At 48.1% G+C, this 17,370-nt stretch overlaps 1 protein-coding gene across 2 annotated transcripts in view; it reads left to right on the top strand.

Annotated features, from left to right (window-relative positions):
- The window catches only part of NCAPD2 (non-SMC condensin I complex subunit D2), a 66,634-nt gene that overhangs the window by 22,134 nt on the left and 27,130 nt on the right, over positions 1-17,370 (top strand). For both annotated transcript variants that reach the window (XR_012221597.1, XM_073552939.1), the window contains exons 15-26: positions 4,763-4,957; positions 5,051-5,225; positions 5,589-5,673; positions 7,386-7,519; positions 7,605-7,737; positions 7,842-7,926; positions 8,072-8,224; positions 8,359-8,531; positions 8,624-8,729; positions 8,805-8,928; positions 16,834-16,989; positions 17,163-17,340. Coding sequence is in view for 1 of the 2 variants with exons in the window: in XM_073552939.1 (XP_073409040.1) it covers positions 4,763-4,957; positions 5,051-5,225; positions 5,589-5,673; positions 7,386-7,519; positions 7,605-7,737; positions 7,842-7,926; positions 8,072-8,224; positions 8,359-8,531; positions 8,624-8,729; positions 8,805-8,928; positions 16,834-16,989; positions 17,163-17,340 (1,697 nt within the window). In the remaining variant the exon portion in view is untranslated. The remainder of the gene's footprint in view (positions 1-4,762; positions 4,958-5,050; positions 5,226-5,588; positions 5,674-7,385; positions 7,520-7,604; positions 7,738-7,841; positions 7,927-8,071; positions 8,225-8,358; positions 8,532-8,623; positions 8,730-8,804; positions 8,929-16,833; positions 16,990-17,162; positions 17,341-17,370) is intronic.

Here is a 17,370-nt window from a genome sequence, read left to right as displayed (position 1 = left end):
CGGATAGGATAAGGGAACCCCAGCAGCCCCCCCGACAGTGACTAAAGACCCCGCCAAGGCCACATCCAAGTCTGTCAGATGCCCTGTATGCAGGGTAAAGCTGCCAGACATCCATAGCAAAACCCTCTGTGGACCCTGCACATCAAGGGTCATAAGAGATGAGCAGCCATCCCTCCTCTCGGAGATGAGATCCCGGATACGGGAGGAAGTCCAAGCCTCCAGATCCAGCCTCGCTCAGCAGCAGTCCCCCAGTCCAGGGCCAAGCCGCAAGCGTCCGAGGTGGGAGGCAGAGCCAGTTTCTGAAGCAAGCTCTATCGAAGGGTCAGACTTCTGGGACTCGGATCCAGAGGAGGAAGGAGAGATCCCGGCGGACAGGCAGGACCAAGGTAGGAAATACCTGTTTAGGCTAGAGGACACGGATGAGTTGGTCCAGGCAGTGAGGAACACTATGCAGATCAAGGCGGTGAACACTATGCCGATTGACGAAGTTCCTAAGCTGCAATCCAGACAGGACCTGATGTTCGGAGGACTGGTGTCTCAGAGACAGACTGTATTGCCTGTAAGAGAACACATCAAAACGATGGTCCTAGAGGAGTGGAAAGAGGCGGAACGTCGACTTGTACTATCCCGTGACTTTAAAAGTCAACTACCCTTTGACCCCGAGGAAACACGATTGTGGGAGGAAATTCCTAAAATCGATGTTCCCGTACCTAAGGTCACCAAAAAGACCGCCATCCCGTTCGAGGACTCGTCAAGTCTCCGGGACCCAATGGACAGGAAGGCGGACGTTCTATTAAAGAGGACATGGGAGACGGCGGCAGCCCTCATTAGGGCTAACATGGCAGCCACCTCGGTGGCCAGGTCCATGTTCTTATGGATGGGGCAGTTGGAGGAGCACCTAACCAACAAGACCCCTAGATCCGAGATCCTAGCATCCCTTCCCCTCACGAAATCGGCCACGGCATTCCTGTCAGATACGTCAGCCGAATCAGTAAGGTTTGCAGCCAGGAACAGCTCCCTTTCTAATGCAGCTCGGAGAGCGGTTTGGCTTAAATCCTGGTCAGGGGATAATGCTTCTAAGGCGAAGCTATGTTCCATCCCCTTTTCGGGCCTAAGGGTGTTCGGACCAGCCCTAAATAGCATTTTAGAGCTAGTGTCCAACAAAAATAAAGGTTTCCCAGAGGAAAAACCTAAGGGGCCCCAGTCCTTTCGGAGAGGCCCCTTCTCTAGGAGACTGACTGACTTTAGGAGCCAGGTTAGGTCCAACAGAAGCTCCTATGGAAGCTCTCACAGCCAGGGTGGGAGAAGCAAGGGCTCCCTTTTTGCGTCAACCTCCAGATATAGGAGGCAATGACGCCATAGGTATCGGGGGGAAGGCTTCGCCACTTCGCAGTAAAATGGGCCCGGGTTACCCACAACCAGTGGGTCCTCAGAACCATTGCGGAGGGCTACAGCATAGAATTTTGCTCCCCTCCCCGACAGTTATATTGCCCCCACCGTAGTCCTGGCAGACTCCGCCATGTGGACGTACCTACAGGACATGCTCAAGTCAGAGGTTATAGTACCAGTTCCTCTGACAGAGAGGGGAAAGGGACACTACTCCTCCCTGTTCTCCATTGCAAAACCATCCGGTGAGGCCCGAACTATAATAAACTTAAAACCTCTGAATGCCTGGGTCACGTACAAGGGGTTTCGGATGGAATCAATTCGGTCGGCAATACATCTAATAGACTGGGATGCTGTTATCAGGTCCCTATCCATCCCTCATCCCAGAGACTAAGATTCGCAGTCAGACTACCGACCTGGACCTGCCACTTCCAATTCCAATGTCTTCCATTTGGGCTGGCTTCAGCCCCCTGAAAATTCAAAAAGCTGGTAGCTGAGGTAGTGGCTTACCTGAGAAGTCAGGGTATCGTGATCATACCATACGTAGACTATTTCCTCCTGGTGGCAGGATCCGAAGAAGAGCTCTTTTGAGACAGGAGCCGGACGGTTACAGTAATGGAGTTCCTCGGCTGGGTGATCAACTGGCAGGTCTTCCTGGGAGTTCTCCTAGACTCAGCAGGCAGGATATCCTTGCTACCAAAAGAGAAGCAAAGGACTATTCAAAACAGAGCGGAAGACCTCTTGAAGCACCGCTCCTCCATAAGAGGGGCAATGGAGGTTTTGGGCCTAATGACGGCTTGCATTCCGTGCGTCAGATGGGCCCAGTTCCATTCGAGACCCTTACAAAAGGAAATCCTCGCAATATGGGACAGGCGTCAGGCTTCATTCGACAAACCCATAAGCCTGCCAGGACTGGTGAAAAAGTCACTACGGTGGTGGACACAGCCCAGGAACCTGCAGATGGGCGCACTATGGACAACCTCTACATACGTGGTAGTCACCACAGACGCCAGTACATGGGGATGGGGAGCCCATGTAGAAGGGATGATCTTCCAGGGAAGATGGCCAGTAGACATCAGAAACAGATCCTCCAACTACAGAGAACTCTTTTCGGTCCGGGAAACCCTGTGGTGGAACCGATCGGTCCTGAAGAACCAACATGTCCGAATATTGTCCGACAACGTAACAGCAGTTTCATTCCTGAAGTACCAGGGAGGCCCCAGGCATTGACCACTCCAAGCCCTAGCAGGTCGAATATTTACCTGGGCAGAGGGAGCTGTCCTCTCAGTAACGGCAATCCACCTGGAGGGTTCCCAGAATGTGGTAGCGGACTACCTAAGCAAACAGCAGGTCTGCCCGACAGAGTGCGAACTGAACAAAGAGATTTTCCATCAATTGTCAGCGTTGGGGGATCCCCAGAATAGACCTATTCGCAAACCAAAAAAACTCTGTCTCCAGATTCTTCTCCTTGAACCCTGCGGACCACCCGGAAGGTGTAGACGCCCTGAACCAGGCCTGGGAAGAGCCCCTCTTGCGCGTTCCCACCACTGGCGCTCATACCGGCGGTACTCAGGAAAATCTGCGAGGACCGCGCGAAGGTGGTGATGATCGTTCTATACTGGCCGCTGGTTTCCCCTACTAGGGGCCATGGCAGTGGAAAGCCCAGTCGAGTTACCTCTAAAGAAAGACATCACCCGCCAGGGCCCGATCTGCCACCCGAATCCAGCAAGACTCCACCTCTCGGCTTGGATCCTGAAAAGGACATCCTGAAGGCAAAAGGCTTATCAGATCAGGTCATATATACCCTACAGGCCAGCAGGAAACCGGTTACATCCGCAAGTTACCGGAAAATATGGAAGAGATTCTGTCTGGACGGTGGTAGGTCCGACCTCGTGGCAGGTACCCCTGACCTCCCTAGTGTCTTAGACTTCCTACAGTCGGGTTATAATAAAGGCCTCAAGCCCAGCACCTTAAAGGTCCAGATTTTGGCCTTGAGCTCCTTCTTTGATTACCCTTTAGCTTCTCATCCTTGGGTAGTAAGATTCCTAACGGCCACACAACGTCTTCGCCCCAGGATTAGGCAGCTCATCCCGCCTTGGGACCTTAGCCTGGCCCTCAGATCCCTATGTAGGGATCCCTACGTCCCCAGTGAGGGGATGACCATCTCAACTCTCACTCGCAAAACGGCATTCCTTGTAGCCGTTACCACGGCCAAGAGAATAGGGGAAGTCCAGGCCCTGTCCACCAAAGATCCATATCTCCAGATCAGAGAGGATCATATAAACTTGAGATTAGATCTGGCATTTTTTCCAAAGGTAGCCTCTTACCAAAATATAAACCAATAGATAGTGTTACCATCCTGTGATAATCCCCGTAATGAAAAGGAACAGTGTCTCCACTCATTGGATGTGAGACGCGCAGTTATAAACTATCTAGAGGCCACCAACAGTTGGTGTATTGACCCAAATCTGTTCATCCTTTTTAGGGGTAAGAACAAGGGGAGAAAAGCCTCTAAGGCAACCATCGCAAGATTGATTACTTCAGTAATCTCAGACGCCTACCAAACGGAAGGCGCCAACCCGCCAGATGCTTTAAAGGCCCACTCTACAAGGGCAGTATCAGCCTCTTGGGCCGAACGAGCGAGTGCCTCGGTTGATCAAATCTGTAGAGCAGCAACCTGGGCCAGTCTTAATACATTCTGCAAGCACTACAAGCTTGATGTGCTATCGGGTCAACAGACCGCATTTGAGAGAGAGAGGTTCTCCAGGCGGTAATCCCACCCTGAGGAGGTGCTCTGGTATTCTCCATGGTGCTGTCAGGTGGATGTCCTGGAAAATGGGTATTAGACCTACCGGAAATGTTTCCAGGAGTCCATCCTGACAGCACGGGTATTTCCCTCCCTGTTCATGTTATGTCATATGCTGTAATATGATTGTATCATTAAAGTGTTATTGCATTGTCCACGCTGTGGTACTTGTTAAATCACTGAGGGAAAAGGGGTGGCACGGGACCTTTTAAACTCTCGTGTGCTTTCCTGTCCCTGTAAGGAGGAGGAGGACATCCTACATGGTGCTGTCAGGATGGACTTCTGGAAACCTCATTACCGGTAGGTCTAATACCTATTTTTCTCTTTTTAGTTTTGAGATAATGATATGCTCGTGCTCTGGGGTGGCCTGTGGGGAGGAAGGGTCTTCATGTGGTTCTCTGCTTAGGTATTCCTCAGTATGGCTTCTGACAAGTCACTGAACCCTCTTTTTCTCTCTTGGTGGGTATCTGGGGTGGGCTTGTTTTTGCGTGTTCTATTGATCAGGAAATGAGAGCATATCCTAGTAATTTGCTAAAGTCTAAAACTTTTTTTTATTTTAATTTTCTTCAGCAAAGGATAAAGATGCAGAGCCTGCAACTGAAGAGCAAGTTGAAGTGGTTGCCGAGCAATTAGAGGAACAGAAATGTGAGCTGAACAAGCAGGAGATGTTGGTGCAGTACCTGACCGACGCTCACCATTTTTCCGTAAAGATAGAAGAAGCCATTGATGTCATAAGCAAGATGATGTATGAAGCCGCCTCGTCCGGTAAGTGCTCGCAAGATTTTTTTTTTTTTTAATACGTATTTTTTTCTTTATACACCTTTTTACTGACTGGGAGTTGCTACAAATCTTTTACAGTGGTACAAGAGGTTATAGAGTTCTTTGTGACCGTTTCACAATTTGGGGTGCCTCAGGCTGTGATTGGGGTCCGCCGCATGTTGCCCCTCATTTGGTCAAAGGAACCTGGTGTTCGTGATGCCGTGGTCAGTGCCTACCGACAACTCTACCTGTGTGCCAGCTCTGAGACTGAAAGGTAAGTGACTGCATGAGAACCTTCTTTTTTTTTTTTTTTTATCTTTTTCTTTGAGCCGCTTAACTTTTTTAGTCTCTAGCAAAAGGATAATATTTAGTGCTTTGTCTGAAAGATTCACCAGTGTTCTTTGGTTATAGGTAACTGAACTAAGCGATAATATCAGTTCTCTCCTTGCATAATCACAAACGGTTTTCTTAAACCTTAAATCGCTCCTAATTTTGTCAGTAACAGAGGGATTTTTGTAAATGTACAGCTCCTTACCTCGGTTACTGGCCACCCTACAGTGTTTGGCTCCCTAATCAAAGGGCGTGCGCCCCTCTTACATTATCCGGATCTCATTGGTTCTTACTTTTTTCTCTTTAGGGTGAAGGCTCAGAATTTGATCCATAATTTGTCTTTGCTTATGGTAGATTCCTCCGCAGGAGTTATCCAGTCTTTAGAAGAGATAGTAAGTGTCAGAGCTTCTGTATATCGTGCTGAATTTAATTGCTTATGTCCTAACAATAAGAGTTTTGTACTTGACATAGAATTCCTTTCTTGTTGAAAACAATGGGAACACAGGGTTGTGGTATACACTGCTGCAGGTAACAGGCTGAATACTAGGTGAAATGCATGTTTGCTCCACCTGCTCAGGCCTCATCCATACTGGACTGAAGAAAGGAAATATTTGACAGCCAAATCTTGACCGCCAGTGGTAAATCTTGGCAGATGGTCTGAAGAACTAAGTCAGATGAACCCTTAAATCTAAAAACCTCAGCTACACTTAATGTGGGATTAAATGGTGACACTTGTGCAAGCAGGTTTGGATGAGGAGGTAAAGACCATAGAGCGTCTGCGACCAGCTGCATAAGGTTAACGTACTGTGACTTGTCTAGAGCGATCAGAATCGCTGGAATTCCCTCTGCCTTGACCCATTTGAGAACGTAGTGAAGCAGAACACTAGAGCAGTCCATGAAATGACCAGATTGTTTCCCATGCAGGACATAATGATTAAGATCAAATATGCAGAGACCCATAGTGAAGTCCCAGTAAAGGCATAGTGTTGAGGGAGGGCTAAACTAATACTTCATGGTTGATCCAGTGATTTCCAAATTAGTTCATAGGGCGTTGCTAGCAACTGGGAATGACTACACGGAGACGGGGGTCTCTGTACGGGAGGATCGAGACAGATCACTAGCCCCCTTTATTTTAGTCCCTTCTTTTATAATCTTTTGCTTAATTATGCAAAGTTCTCAACTACCAATAGCATCATTTCACTTTAAGCCAATAATATTGCAAGGAAACCGGAAACTGCATATATGTCCGTATCCGAACAGCATAGAAAGTAGTATAATGGCATATTCTTCAGAGTTCTACACCCCTGGTTCCCTTATCTTGCACCTGATGGGAACAGTCTGGTTTCATCCTAATTACAAAAATTTATCTTGCAGCAACAAAAATGGAGAAACGAAACCTTCAGAGAAATGAAACTTCAGCTCTGATTTTAGTTTTAACCCTTCTCAATAGCAGGCTGGAAACCTCTGCAGAGAAAATCGTCTCCTACAATAGTCCTCTGGACCGGTTTCTACTGTCAATGTGTAATCGTGGGGAAAGTTGGAATGTGTCACTCTGTGCAGAGAAGTATCCTGGTGTTTTCACTTCTAGCTGAGGGGCTCCTAGTGGCCCCTCTGAAGGATCAGGCCATTGCAATCATGTTGTCTATCTGCACTTGAAGATGGAGGACCAGTGAGGAAAGACCAGAAAGAAGGCTCTGTTTCAGGAAGTTGATCTGAAAGCAGGATGCTTCCAGAGACTAAGCACCCCGAGCCCAGGGGTAATAAGTGGAGTGAGATACTGTGGTATTATACCTGCCCATTCAATTTCTTCAGATCCCTTTAAGATCATGCCTTCCAAGGCTTCACACGGAGCACTGAGAACACAACCTGTGGGAATAAAACGCGAAATACAAAAAGTGCAGAAGATCTGGTACAGGTCATGTCTGCCTCCTACAGAAACTAGACAAAAAACTGTCTGATCCAATGCGTTTATTTTTATTGTGTACACTTGGTCCTATATCCCTGATGCTGTTAATGAGAAACCTGAGAAATATTTGCAAATTTGAAATTGTTCAATTTAACAACCCCTCCACACCTGTAGACTTCACTCTTCCCTGCATTTTAGGTTTTGGAGTTTGTACAGAAAGGAGAAATTCGTCCCCCCGTAACACAGTTGCTCTGGGAGAAGTTCACACTGAAAGTTCCCTGTTCAAACGCGGAGCGTCGCGCTGCCGTCATGTTGTTGGGTATGATGTCACGGTGAGTTGCCAGCTTCTCTAAACTGGCTCGATGTTGAAATGTTACATAAAGCTTCACACTTAACAGCGTCTGCCTCTTATCTAAGGGGTGAACCTGAAATCGTACTTAGTAACTTGGAAACGCTGGTGATGGTGGGCTTGGGTCAAGAAGCGCAGAATGATTACCAGCTGGCTCGAGAAGTGTGTAACTGCATCTTGAAAATCACAGAGGGCCAGAAGGTTTGTGCAGTCACGTTGCAGATTTCCACCAACTTCATTTTTTTTTAAATTGACATTTGAAACTGATGTTTTTGCTTACTTTTTTTTTTTTTTTTTTTTTTAAGTCCTCTCTTGGGAAGAAATCCCCACCTCTTAGTCTTCCAAAAGACCACTGTCTCTTCCAAAATCTGACCGAAGCTGTGGTTGGGGGTAAGTGCCTGCATGTTACCGCTGGAAAATCAAGATAGGAACTACCAGATCCTGTCGTTTCTGCTCTAGTAATTACTCTAATTTTTCCCTTTTACACCTCAGTGTTACCCTTGTCATCCAGATGTGATTTGTGGTTTGTTTTTAGGAATCACTCGGCAGAGCCTGCACTGGTTAACCTTCAAGGAAACTGTGATTAAGCTAGTGTATGAGATGGGGGAAGAACCGGAGGAAATATGTGCTGAAATCCTACAAAGATGCAGCCAGCAGATCCTGCAGGAACTGAGCAGCCAGGGGGAAGGTGAGCTGGAGGAGATTCACTCCGGGATGGCAGAAACTAGTCCTATTTGTACAGAACATGGGGAGATGTTGTAGCACAAGATTATTATATATGGTCCGTTACTAGGATAATGGTTTTCAATCTGTCACCCTTAGCCACGTTCCCTGCTTTTCTCCTCACCCACTTGGTGTCGCTGGCCGGAGATATTGCGCTGCAGCTCGTGGTTTACTTGGAGTGTACAGTAAGTGCGGAGCTGAGGAGGAAGAGGGTCTTGAAGGAGGAACAAGAGGCAGAAAAACTGGGGAAGAACAAACAAGGGAAAAGTAAGGTGAGGATTTTAGTGATTTTCTCGTCTCTATGTAAGACGTGTCTAAACGCAAACAAGGTTTCTTATAACTTCTGTGGCTGCCTTCTGTACAGGGGAATGAGAGTATGGAGGAGGAGGACATGGGCTTGGTTGGTGCTTCTGCAGATGATGCCGAGGCTGAGATCATCCAACGGGTCTGTGACAAAGAGCTGCTCAATGGTAAGTGGCACATAAACTTGTCGAAACAGGAGTTATGTTGGGAACTATTAACTATTTGTTTTTCCTTTCCAACAGGACAACAATACCTTTCTGCATTTTTGCCTCTTGTTCTCCGTGTTTGTAAAAGTTCAGGCAAATACAACGACCCGGCCTTAAGCACAGCGGCCACACTAGCACTTACTAAGTTTATGATGATCAGGTAACTGTGGTCTTCATATGATTATTATTATTATTTTTTTTTTTTTTATAATATATACATTTATAATCTCCCAACCCTTACTCCCATTTTTTCCTTATACACTGGATTTCTTTTGTATATCTCAAAATAGAGGAACAAAAAAATATAACTGAAGTGACAAATAATCATTTCTCCTTCGCCTCATTAGGGGACACAAGACCATGGGTGTATACTGCTGCCACTAGGAGGCTGACACTAATTGAACGCAAAAAAGCTACCTCCTCCTCTGCAGTATATACCTACCACTGGCTCCAGCCCGAACCAGTTCGTGCTTAGTGTCTGTAGGAGGCACATGGGTCTGGTCTTCAGACCATAACTTTTTATTTTAATTTGTACTTTTTACCTTCAGATTTTTCAACAAGGATTACAGGGGCGACTGTTCCCTTCAGGGTTCCAATCTTCCCAAACCAACAGGTGGGAACGTCGAGTGTCGCCTCCACATACCCCCTCCTGCACCGATTGAAATATGCCTGAGCTTGTTTAGGGGCGATGGGTCCTTTCAGGGCTCCGCTCTCCCCACACCTTCAACAGATGGGAACATGAAGGGTCACCTCCATGTACCCCCTTCTGCAGCCAGGCCCAATTCTGCCAGACCATAGCCCTGTTCCATTTTACAGTAGTGAAACCCTAGGATACAGAGGCACTGCTGGCGTCCGTGCGATCCCCACTGCATCACCACTGCTTGAACAGCGGCGATGGAAGGAGGCGGACGGTCCCTCTTCACCCCACTATCAAAAGGATGGTTGATGGAGGGTTCCTGCACAATCCTCTGCAGCACCTGGCCTGCAGGCAGAGCAGTCTGGCTCTGCACATCGTCCCACAGGCCTTTCTGCATCATGGAGTAAGTGCCCAGGTCAGTTCCAACAGTGGTGGGGGCTCCAGAGTGGAGCTGGGTTCTTCCGGGAGGGTCCGTTCCGCCGGCGCTGGAAATTTAGTCCAGGGCTTCAGCCTCTGCTAGGCCACATGTTGAAAACTCCGCCCCCTGTGCACTCGTCGTCCCTGCCCCCTCCCTTGGTGCTTCTCACAATGTGAGATTACCCTACCAGGAAAATAAATATAATAGACAGCGCCTCAGACAATGCTGAAAAAAAGGCTTACATTTTATTCTGCCTCATGTGGCGACGTTTCGGTCCGAAGACCCTTTTCAAGCAACTTGCTCCAGGATGGACTCCCTGGTTTTGACGTGCGCCTCTACAAATCTGTCTTAAAGACTTTGACGCTTATAGGGTGCTGTTTAACTTTTTGTTTTTCCCTACCAGGAAGTCTCGGTGGCCATGTCAGGTGACTGGGAAAGTTTTTTGAGCCTGCCAGTGCAATGTGGCACCCGACACCATGGGTGTATGGTCCAGAATCCATGGACTCCAACAGTGCTATGTACTTATTCAGGCGCAAAAGAAATAAAGCCAGCTCACTGATCTGGGGAAGCGCATGGAACTCCGTCCTGATGATGCATGATCAAATGGAAAAATTGCAAAAAATGTTCTAGCGCTTCATAAAAATTCTCTTTATTCTATGGAAAAAATTAAAATACAATTAGCGCCTCGGACTTAATAAAAACGCACCTGAGGACAATCCGGTGCGTTTTCACGATGTCCGAGGAGCTATTTGTATTTTAATTTTTTCCATGGAATAAAGAGAATTTTTATGAAGAGCTGGAACATTTTTGCGATCTTTCACTTATTCAGGTGATTGCATAGAAGGATCTTGCTGCCTTCCTGCCTTGGTTTCAGAGTCCCTCACCGATCCTTAACACCGCCTGGCACAGACCTGTCATCAAGGGTAATATTCACTGAATATCAATAGCCTTCTCTGCAGTACCCCCTTATAGCAGGGAATCACTGGGGGGGCACCATATCTCTACCTGGGACTTCTAAGAAGCCCAGTAAGGCTCGTACAGCATTTTTCCTGTCACACTGCGTTACTACGGGGATAGATTTCACCATCCTGCACTGCCTGTGGTCCCTAATGTGCTCAGGACTCCTTCGTCGTTCTTGACCCTGGGGTCTCTATTCTCCCTGAGTGGGCCACGTCACTGTCACAGTTTATAGCTTCTCTAGCCAGAGCGATTTGATTTCCTCCATGATCCATCCACGGATCAGGCCATTCACCTACCTGTCTCAGACAGTTCCTCTTCCACACAGGAATCGTCGGCCTGCAGGGGCCGCTCTGTCGAGATACACAGTCACTTAGAAAACGGGTCCATAGCACGTCTCCTGGGCCTTCTCGCGCCTCGGCATCCATGACTTCCGTTTTGTGCTCCCCCTCCCAGAGGTATGCAGCGAACAGGGCTCTGAGTTCGAGTCGGACGGATCTCCTTGACTTGGAATCGTCAGATTATCAGGCGACTGTGGATAGTCTCATTGAGGAAGTCAACCAGACCATAAGGGTTGACGAGGACTCTATCTCTGCCCCGGACCATACAGTGTCCTTCAAGGGAACTATATATCCTCATAGGGTATTCGCAACCACCCAGAGTTTCAGGACATAGTTCGGCATCATAGAGAGCGACCGGATAAACTCTTCACAGGTCAGAAACCTCTTGAGCGAGAGATCACTTTCCTCGGATCTGTGTAAGGAGTGGGCAGCATCCCCTCCAGTTGACCCACCAGTATCTCGCCAGGCATCAAAAACCCTTATCTGTTCCAGACGTACTGTATCTTCAATTAAAGACCCCATAGACAGTCGGATGAAGTCTCCTGACGTTAGGGGTTGGAAGCCTCGGGTTTGGCACGCTCTCCTTCTGTGTGGGTAGCCAAAGCCATGCTCTCTTGGATAGATGCCCTTGGCAGAGCTTTACAGACCAGTAAGCTTCCCCTGGAGACAGTGGAACTGGCAAATCTGATTGCCTTGGCCTGGGATTAGGTGGTACACTCTTTTCTTGATGCTGCTGTTTCGCGCTGGCAGCCTCTTGCGCTATTTCTATCAGGTGATTCCTGTGGCTCAGGCAATGACGAACGGACACTGGGTGCAAAAGTCTGTAGCTTCTCTGCGTTATTAGAGTGGCCGTGTGCATCTGGACCTAGGGATCATGGAGGTGTCACGCAGACGTATGAGCTAAATGTGCAGTCCCCTCTCCACGTTGACATCGTGGACGGGTCGTATATCTGCTGCATCAGGTGGTCTCTCCACCGCACACACCTTCTATTCGAGAAGAAGCTATATATCAGCTTATCTGACGCCACAGAAGGGGAAAGTAAATTCTTCCCCATCAGTCAAATGACTCCCAGGTTTCCTACGGAACCAACCAGTCATGGAGAAGCCAGCCAATACAGTCCAGATCTAAGTAATCCAGGTCCCATTGATTTTCGTCTCAATGACTCGTGGCATTATTTGGTCCACACCAGCGAGGTAGGCGGTCGCCTGCCTTTGTTTCATCAGGTCTTGCTCTCCGTCATGAATGCGAATGGGTCTAGGATCTGGTGTCTTCTGGATATAAAATAGAATTCTTTCTGAAGTTCTTATCTTCTCGTCCAGAAAATGAAAGATTCCAGGGGTGATACTCGAACCTGTCCGTAGCCCCAAAAAGGACGGGTCAGTGCGGCCCATCCTGGACCTCACACTTCTAAACAAGTTTTGGCAGGGTTCGGCTCTTCAGGACTGAGTCCCTCCGCTCTATCATAACCTCTACGGAGGAGGGGGAGTTACTAGCATCCATCGACATCCAAGTTGCTTGTTTTCATGTCCCCATCTTTCCCCCTTACCAGGAGTCCCTTCGCTTCGCTGTTCACAACCTTGCCCTTCGGTCTCGCCACCGCTTTGAGTGTTCAAGGTCTTTTCAGCTTTCATGTCCATTCTACACTCTCGGGACATGGTCGGGTTGCCATACTTGGACAACTTTCTAATCAAGGGGCTGTACTTCCAAACCTGCACAGAGCACATGTGTATCACTTTGGATACTTTTTCACGCTGTGGCTGGCTGATATTTTGAAGAAAGGAAAAAAAACTCCCCAGTTCCAGCTCAGCGGATAACCTTTTTTTTTTTAGATGATCCTGGACACCTCACATGGGTCGGTGATTCTCCCTTGAGACAAGATTTTTGCTCTCCAACAGAGCCCGGACATTTTGTTGTCCATCCCCTCTTTCCATCCGATTCTTCATGGGGGTACTGGGGGAAATGGTGGCAGCGATGGAAGCTGTTCCCTTCGCCCAACTACACCTCCGTCCTGCAGCATGCGCTTCTGGCAGCCTACAGCAGGAGCCCGTTCCCTCGCTGTGCCGCTTGACCCCGTGGGTCAAGGAGGAGCTCAGGTGGTGGACGTTGGCGTCTTCCCTCAACCAGGGGAGATCCTTTTTCTCACAAACCATTGGCTAGTGGTCACTACCGATGCCAGCCTTCTCGGCTGGTAAGCTGTCTTCCGTCTCCACACTGTCAGGGGCATTGGTCGCCTCGGGAGTCTCTCCTTCCAATCCTGGACATTCAGGCGATCTGGTTATCTGTTGAGTTCATTTTTCCCTTCACCATTGAGGTCTGATGAACTCCCTCCTCTGGTGAAGGAAGGTAGTGAGACTGATTACCAAACACCTGGGCAGCTAGATGATGACTGGGTGGCTGGAATTGAGGACTGGATATAAGGCTGCCGACGCCCTTCTTCCTGGCTGGTGATTTTCCTGCTGGATTCTTGGAGACCAGTCTGATTCCTGCATCTCAAAGCTAAGTTTTTCTGCTCTTCTTTGTACTCTTCAGTTTTGTTTTTGTTTTGCCTTGTTTTTTGGGAGTTCTACCATCCCTGGCCGGGGGTGAGCTGAACTCCATTTTTGTCTCTGATCTGTTGATATTTTGCTCTGTCTTCAGAATATACCTGAGTGCTGATATAGTCTTTTGAAGCCTAGCGACTTCAGGGCCTGTTTTTCCTATCAGTCGGTTGGCTCATTTTGATAGGGTTTTTGCGGATGGCAGACAGCAGCTTTCCTATCCTGTCCTATGTAGTTAGCTTGGGCCCCATCATTTGCTCAACCTATCTTTCTATCTGTGTTAGTGTTTTCATCTTGCTTCACCGTCATTATATGTTGGGGGCTGCCTATTGCTTTGGGGTCTGCTCTTGGGCAGTTTAGTTTTTGCCCTTTCTGTCTTTAGGCTATGTAGTTCTCTGGCTGTGATCGAGGGGGTCTAGGGCACCGTAGGAACCCCCCACGGCTACTGCTAGTTGTTGTGGATAGGTTCAGGGGTCTGCAATCCGATAGCTGCCAACCTCTCTGGTTTTTCTGGACTTAGCTGGTATTTTGTTTTTTCCTCCTTCGGTGACTCATCATAACAGTTATCCCTACGGTGATTCCATAATCTCCTGGTGGGTCGCCCCATCCGAATTCAACCAGACAACGCCACGGATGTGGCATATATCAATTATCAAGAGTCCACTCGCAGGGCTGCAATGCTCAAGGTGGTTCACATCCTCCTTCTGGGCCGAGAGGAACTACTCGGTCTTTTCAGCATACCACGTTCTGGACGTGGAAAATCGGGTGTCAGACCCCCTCAGCCATTGGGCTCTCACCTCGGGAGAGTGGGCTCTTCATCCTCAGGTCCTCCAGCAGATCTGTTATCGCTGGGGGACCCCAGACGTGGATCTGATGACTTCAAGATTAAACGCCAAATTACATGTGTACATGGCTTGGTCTCAGGATCCAGAAATCATTGGAGCGGATGCACTGGTTCTTCAATGGTGTCAGTTTAGCCTTCCGTACCTGTTTCCCCCGCTCGCGTCACTTCCATGGGTCATTGGGGAAGATCAAGACAGAAGGGGTTCCAGTGATCTTAGTCACTCCAGATTGGCCACGCCAGGCGTGGTCTGAGGAGCTAGTGCAGCTTGTGGCTGTTGTCCCCTGGCGACTACTGGATCGATCAGATCTGCTCTCTCAGGGCCCGATTTGCCTCTAGAGTTCAGGGGCCCTGTGTTTAACGGCTTGGATGTTGAATCCTGGGTCCCAACCTAGTCTGGGTTCTCCCATCAGGTGGTTTCTACCGTGATTAGCACCCAGAAGCCTGCGTCAGTGCGCATCTATCACCACACCTGGAAAACTTTTTTCGCAGGGTGTAGAGACTGGACGTCTTCTCCATTCCTACCATTTTAGAGGTTATCCAAGCCGGCCTGGACTAGGGCGTTGGGCTTAGCTCCCTCAGGGGTCAGCTCTCAGCTTTATTTCAGTGCAGGATTGCTTCCAATCCGTAAGTGACTACTTTCATTCATTGGGTACCCCCCTATAGGATGTCGTCGGATGCGTGGGACCTTAACCTTTTGAACTGCTACAGGACGTCTCGTTGGCCTTCCTTCTTTGGAAGGTCGCTTTTCTTCTCACGGTGGCATCAATCAGGCAGATCTTTGATCTAGCCTTCCTGTTGAACTCTTTTCCCAATCTGCCATCAGGACAAGGTGGTTTTTCAGGCCGTCCCCAGCTTTTCTTGACCAAGGTTGTCTTTTCTTTCCGCCTCAATGAGGACATTGTTCTGCCCTTGTTTTGCCCAGCACCGGTACGTCGTATTGAGAGGGCTCTTCACGCTCTAGATAGGGCTCTCAGAAGGTACTTTTCGCGAACGGCGTCCTTAAGTCGGACGCCTTATTCTTGTTTTCTGAGGGTCACAGGAAGGGCTTAGCCGACTTGGAAGTCCACTATAGCTAGGTGGATTCCCACAGCTATTCAGGAAACCTACAGTGTCAGACGCAAGCCTATCCTAGCGGGAATTAGGACACACTCCGCTCGGTTGGTGGACATTTCTTGGGCCATTTGGCACCAGGCGTCAGCGGAACAGGTCTGCAAGGCTGCGACTTGGTCCAGTCTGCACACATTCTAGAAGCACTACAATATCCACACTTTGGCTTTCGCAGATGCAGTTCTGGGCAGACTGTCTGCAACCGGCAGTTGTGCCCCTCTAGTCAGTTGGTACGTGGGGTTTTGATCTGTTATATTGTTCCCCACTCGGGGACTGCTTTAGGACGTCCCATAGTCCTGTGTCCCCCAATGAGGTGAAGGAGAAACAGGGATTTTTCTGTACTCGCCATAGAAACTTTTTTTTTTTTCTCCAAGCCACTCATTGGGGGACACAGCACCCACCATGTTGGCCTGATGGCTAGGTTTGTTCTTTGGTTTGACATGTTGTACCTGTATTTGATGTTTATGATCTCATACTGCTTTCTCACTGAACTGGTTTGGGCTGGAGCCAGTGGTAGGTGTATACAGCAGAGGAGGAGCTACCTTTTTTTTAGATTCACTTAGGCCAGGTTCACATTTGCTTCGGGGGCTCTGCGGAGGGCAGCATACTTCAGCCCCGCATACTATCTTTAACACTAGGTACGCAGGACATGCAGCTGTATGCAGATGTGTCAGAACGCATCCGTATGTCCTGCGTACCCATTGTTAAAGATGGGTACGCAGGACGCATGCGGAAATAGGCAGGGCTTAACGGAGGAAGTACGCAGCCCTCCACAGAGCGCCTGAACGCTAATGTGAACGTAGCCTTAGTGGCAGCAGCATACACCCATAGTCCTGAATCCCCCCAATGAGTGGCTCGGAGAAAAGGATTTTACGGTGAGTACACAAAAATCCAAAATGTTGAAATTTATTCATAGCTAAAAATGTTTTTTTTTTTTTTTTTTTTTTTTTTTTAATGAAGGTTGTAAATAAAGTCCACAATAGACTTTTTATGACAACATATCTGTCAGAACTCGGTTACCAACAAGATGAGATTTTCAAAATATAAAGGTATAAATGCCAAGTCTTCAATTATTTTTTTTTTTTTTTTTTTTTTTGTTCATCTATTTTGAGATGTACAAAAAATGCAGTGTATAATTTTGTCAAGGAAGTGCTGCCCACAATTTGAGTAACTTATATAAGGACTTGTTTGTATTGATCCCATTTATTCCTGACAATTTCCAGCTCGGACTTCTGTGACTCTCACCTACGTCTTATCTTCACACTTCTGGAGAAGTCTCCGCTGCCGGGGGTTCGATCGAACATAATGATTGCTTTAGGAGACCTCAGCATTAGATTTCCTAATCTCATTGAACCGTGGACACCTCATCTCTATGCCAGGTGCATATTTCTAATATTATACCTTTTAATAACAGTGCTACGCTGCATGGTGGAAATGGGCTTTGTGGGTTCACCAAGACGGCAGTGTGGGTCCTTCAGTAAGCCCCCGGACTGCAATGTGGTTTTTGTTGCTCCTTGCATAGTAGTTTTATTAAATGTCGCTTCTACTTCAGGCTCCGGGATGAGTCTCTTGATGTTCGGAGGACCTCAGCCATTGTAATGACCCATCTCATTTTAAAGGATATGGTGAAGGTTAAAGGCCAAGTTAGTGAGATGGCCGTGCTCCTCATAGACTCGGACCAGGAAATAGCCGCCCTCGCCAAGAATTTCTTCACCGAGCTGTCCAACAAGGTAAGCTGCAGTGCCTTTGAGTTGTGTATT

The sequence above is a fragment of the Dendrobates tinctorius genome, unplaced genomic scaffold, assembly GCF_039654945.1.
Source record: "Dendrobates tinctorius isolate UK_male_01 unplaced genomic scaffold, ASM3965494v1 ptg000196l, whole genome shotgun sequence".
Classification (NCBI taxonomy): Eukaryota; Metazoa; Chordata; class Amphibia; order Anura; family Dendrobatidae; genus Dendrobates; species Dendrobates tinctorius.
The sequence above is the reverse complement of the archived record's forward strand: the minus strand, read 5'-3'. Positions and strand labels throughout refer to the sequence as shown.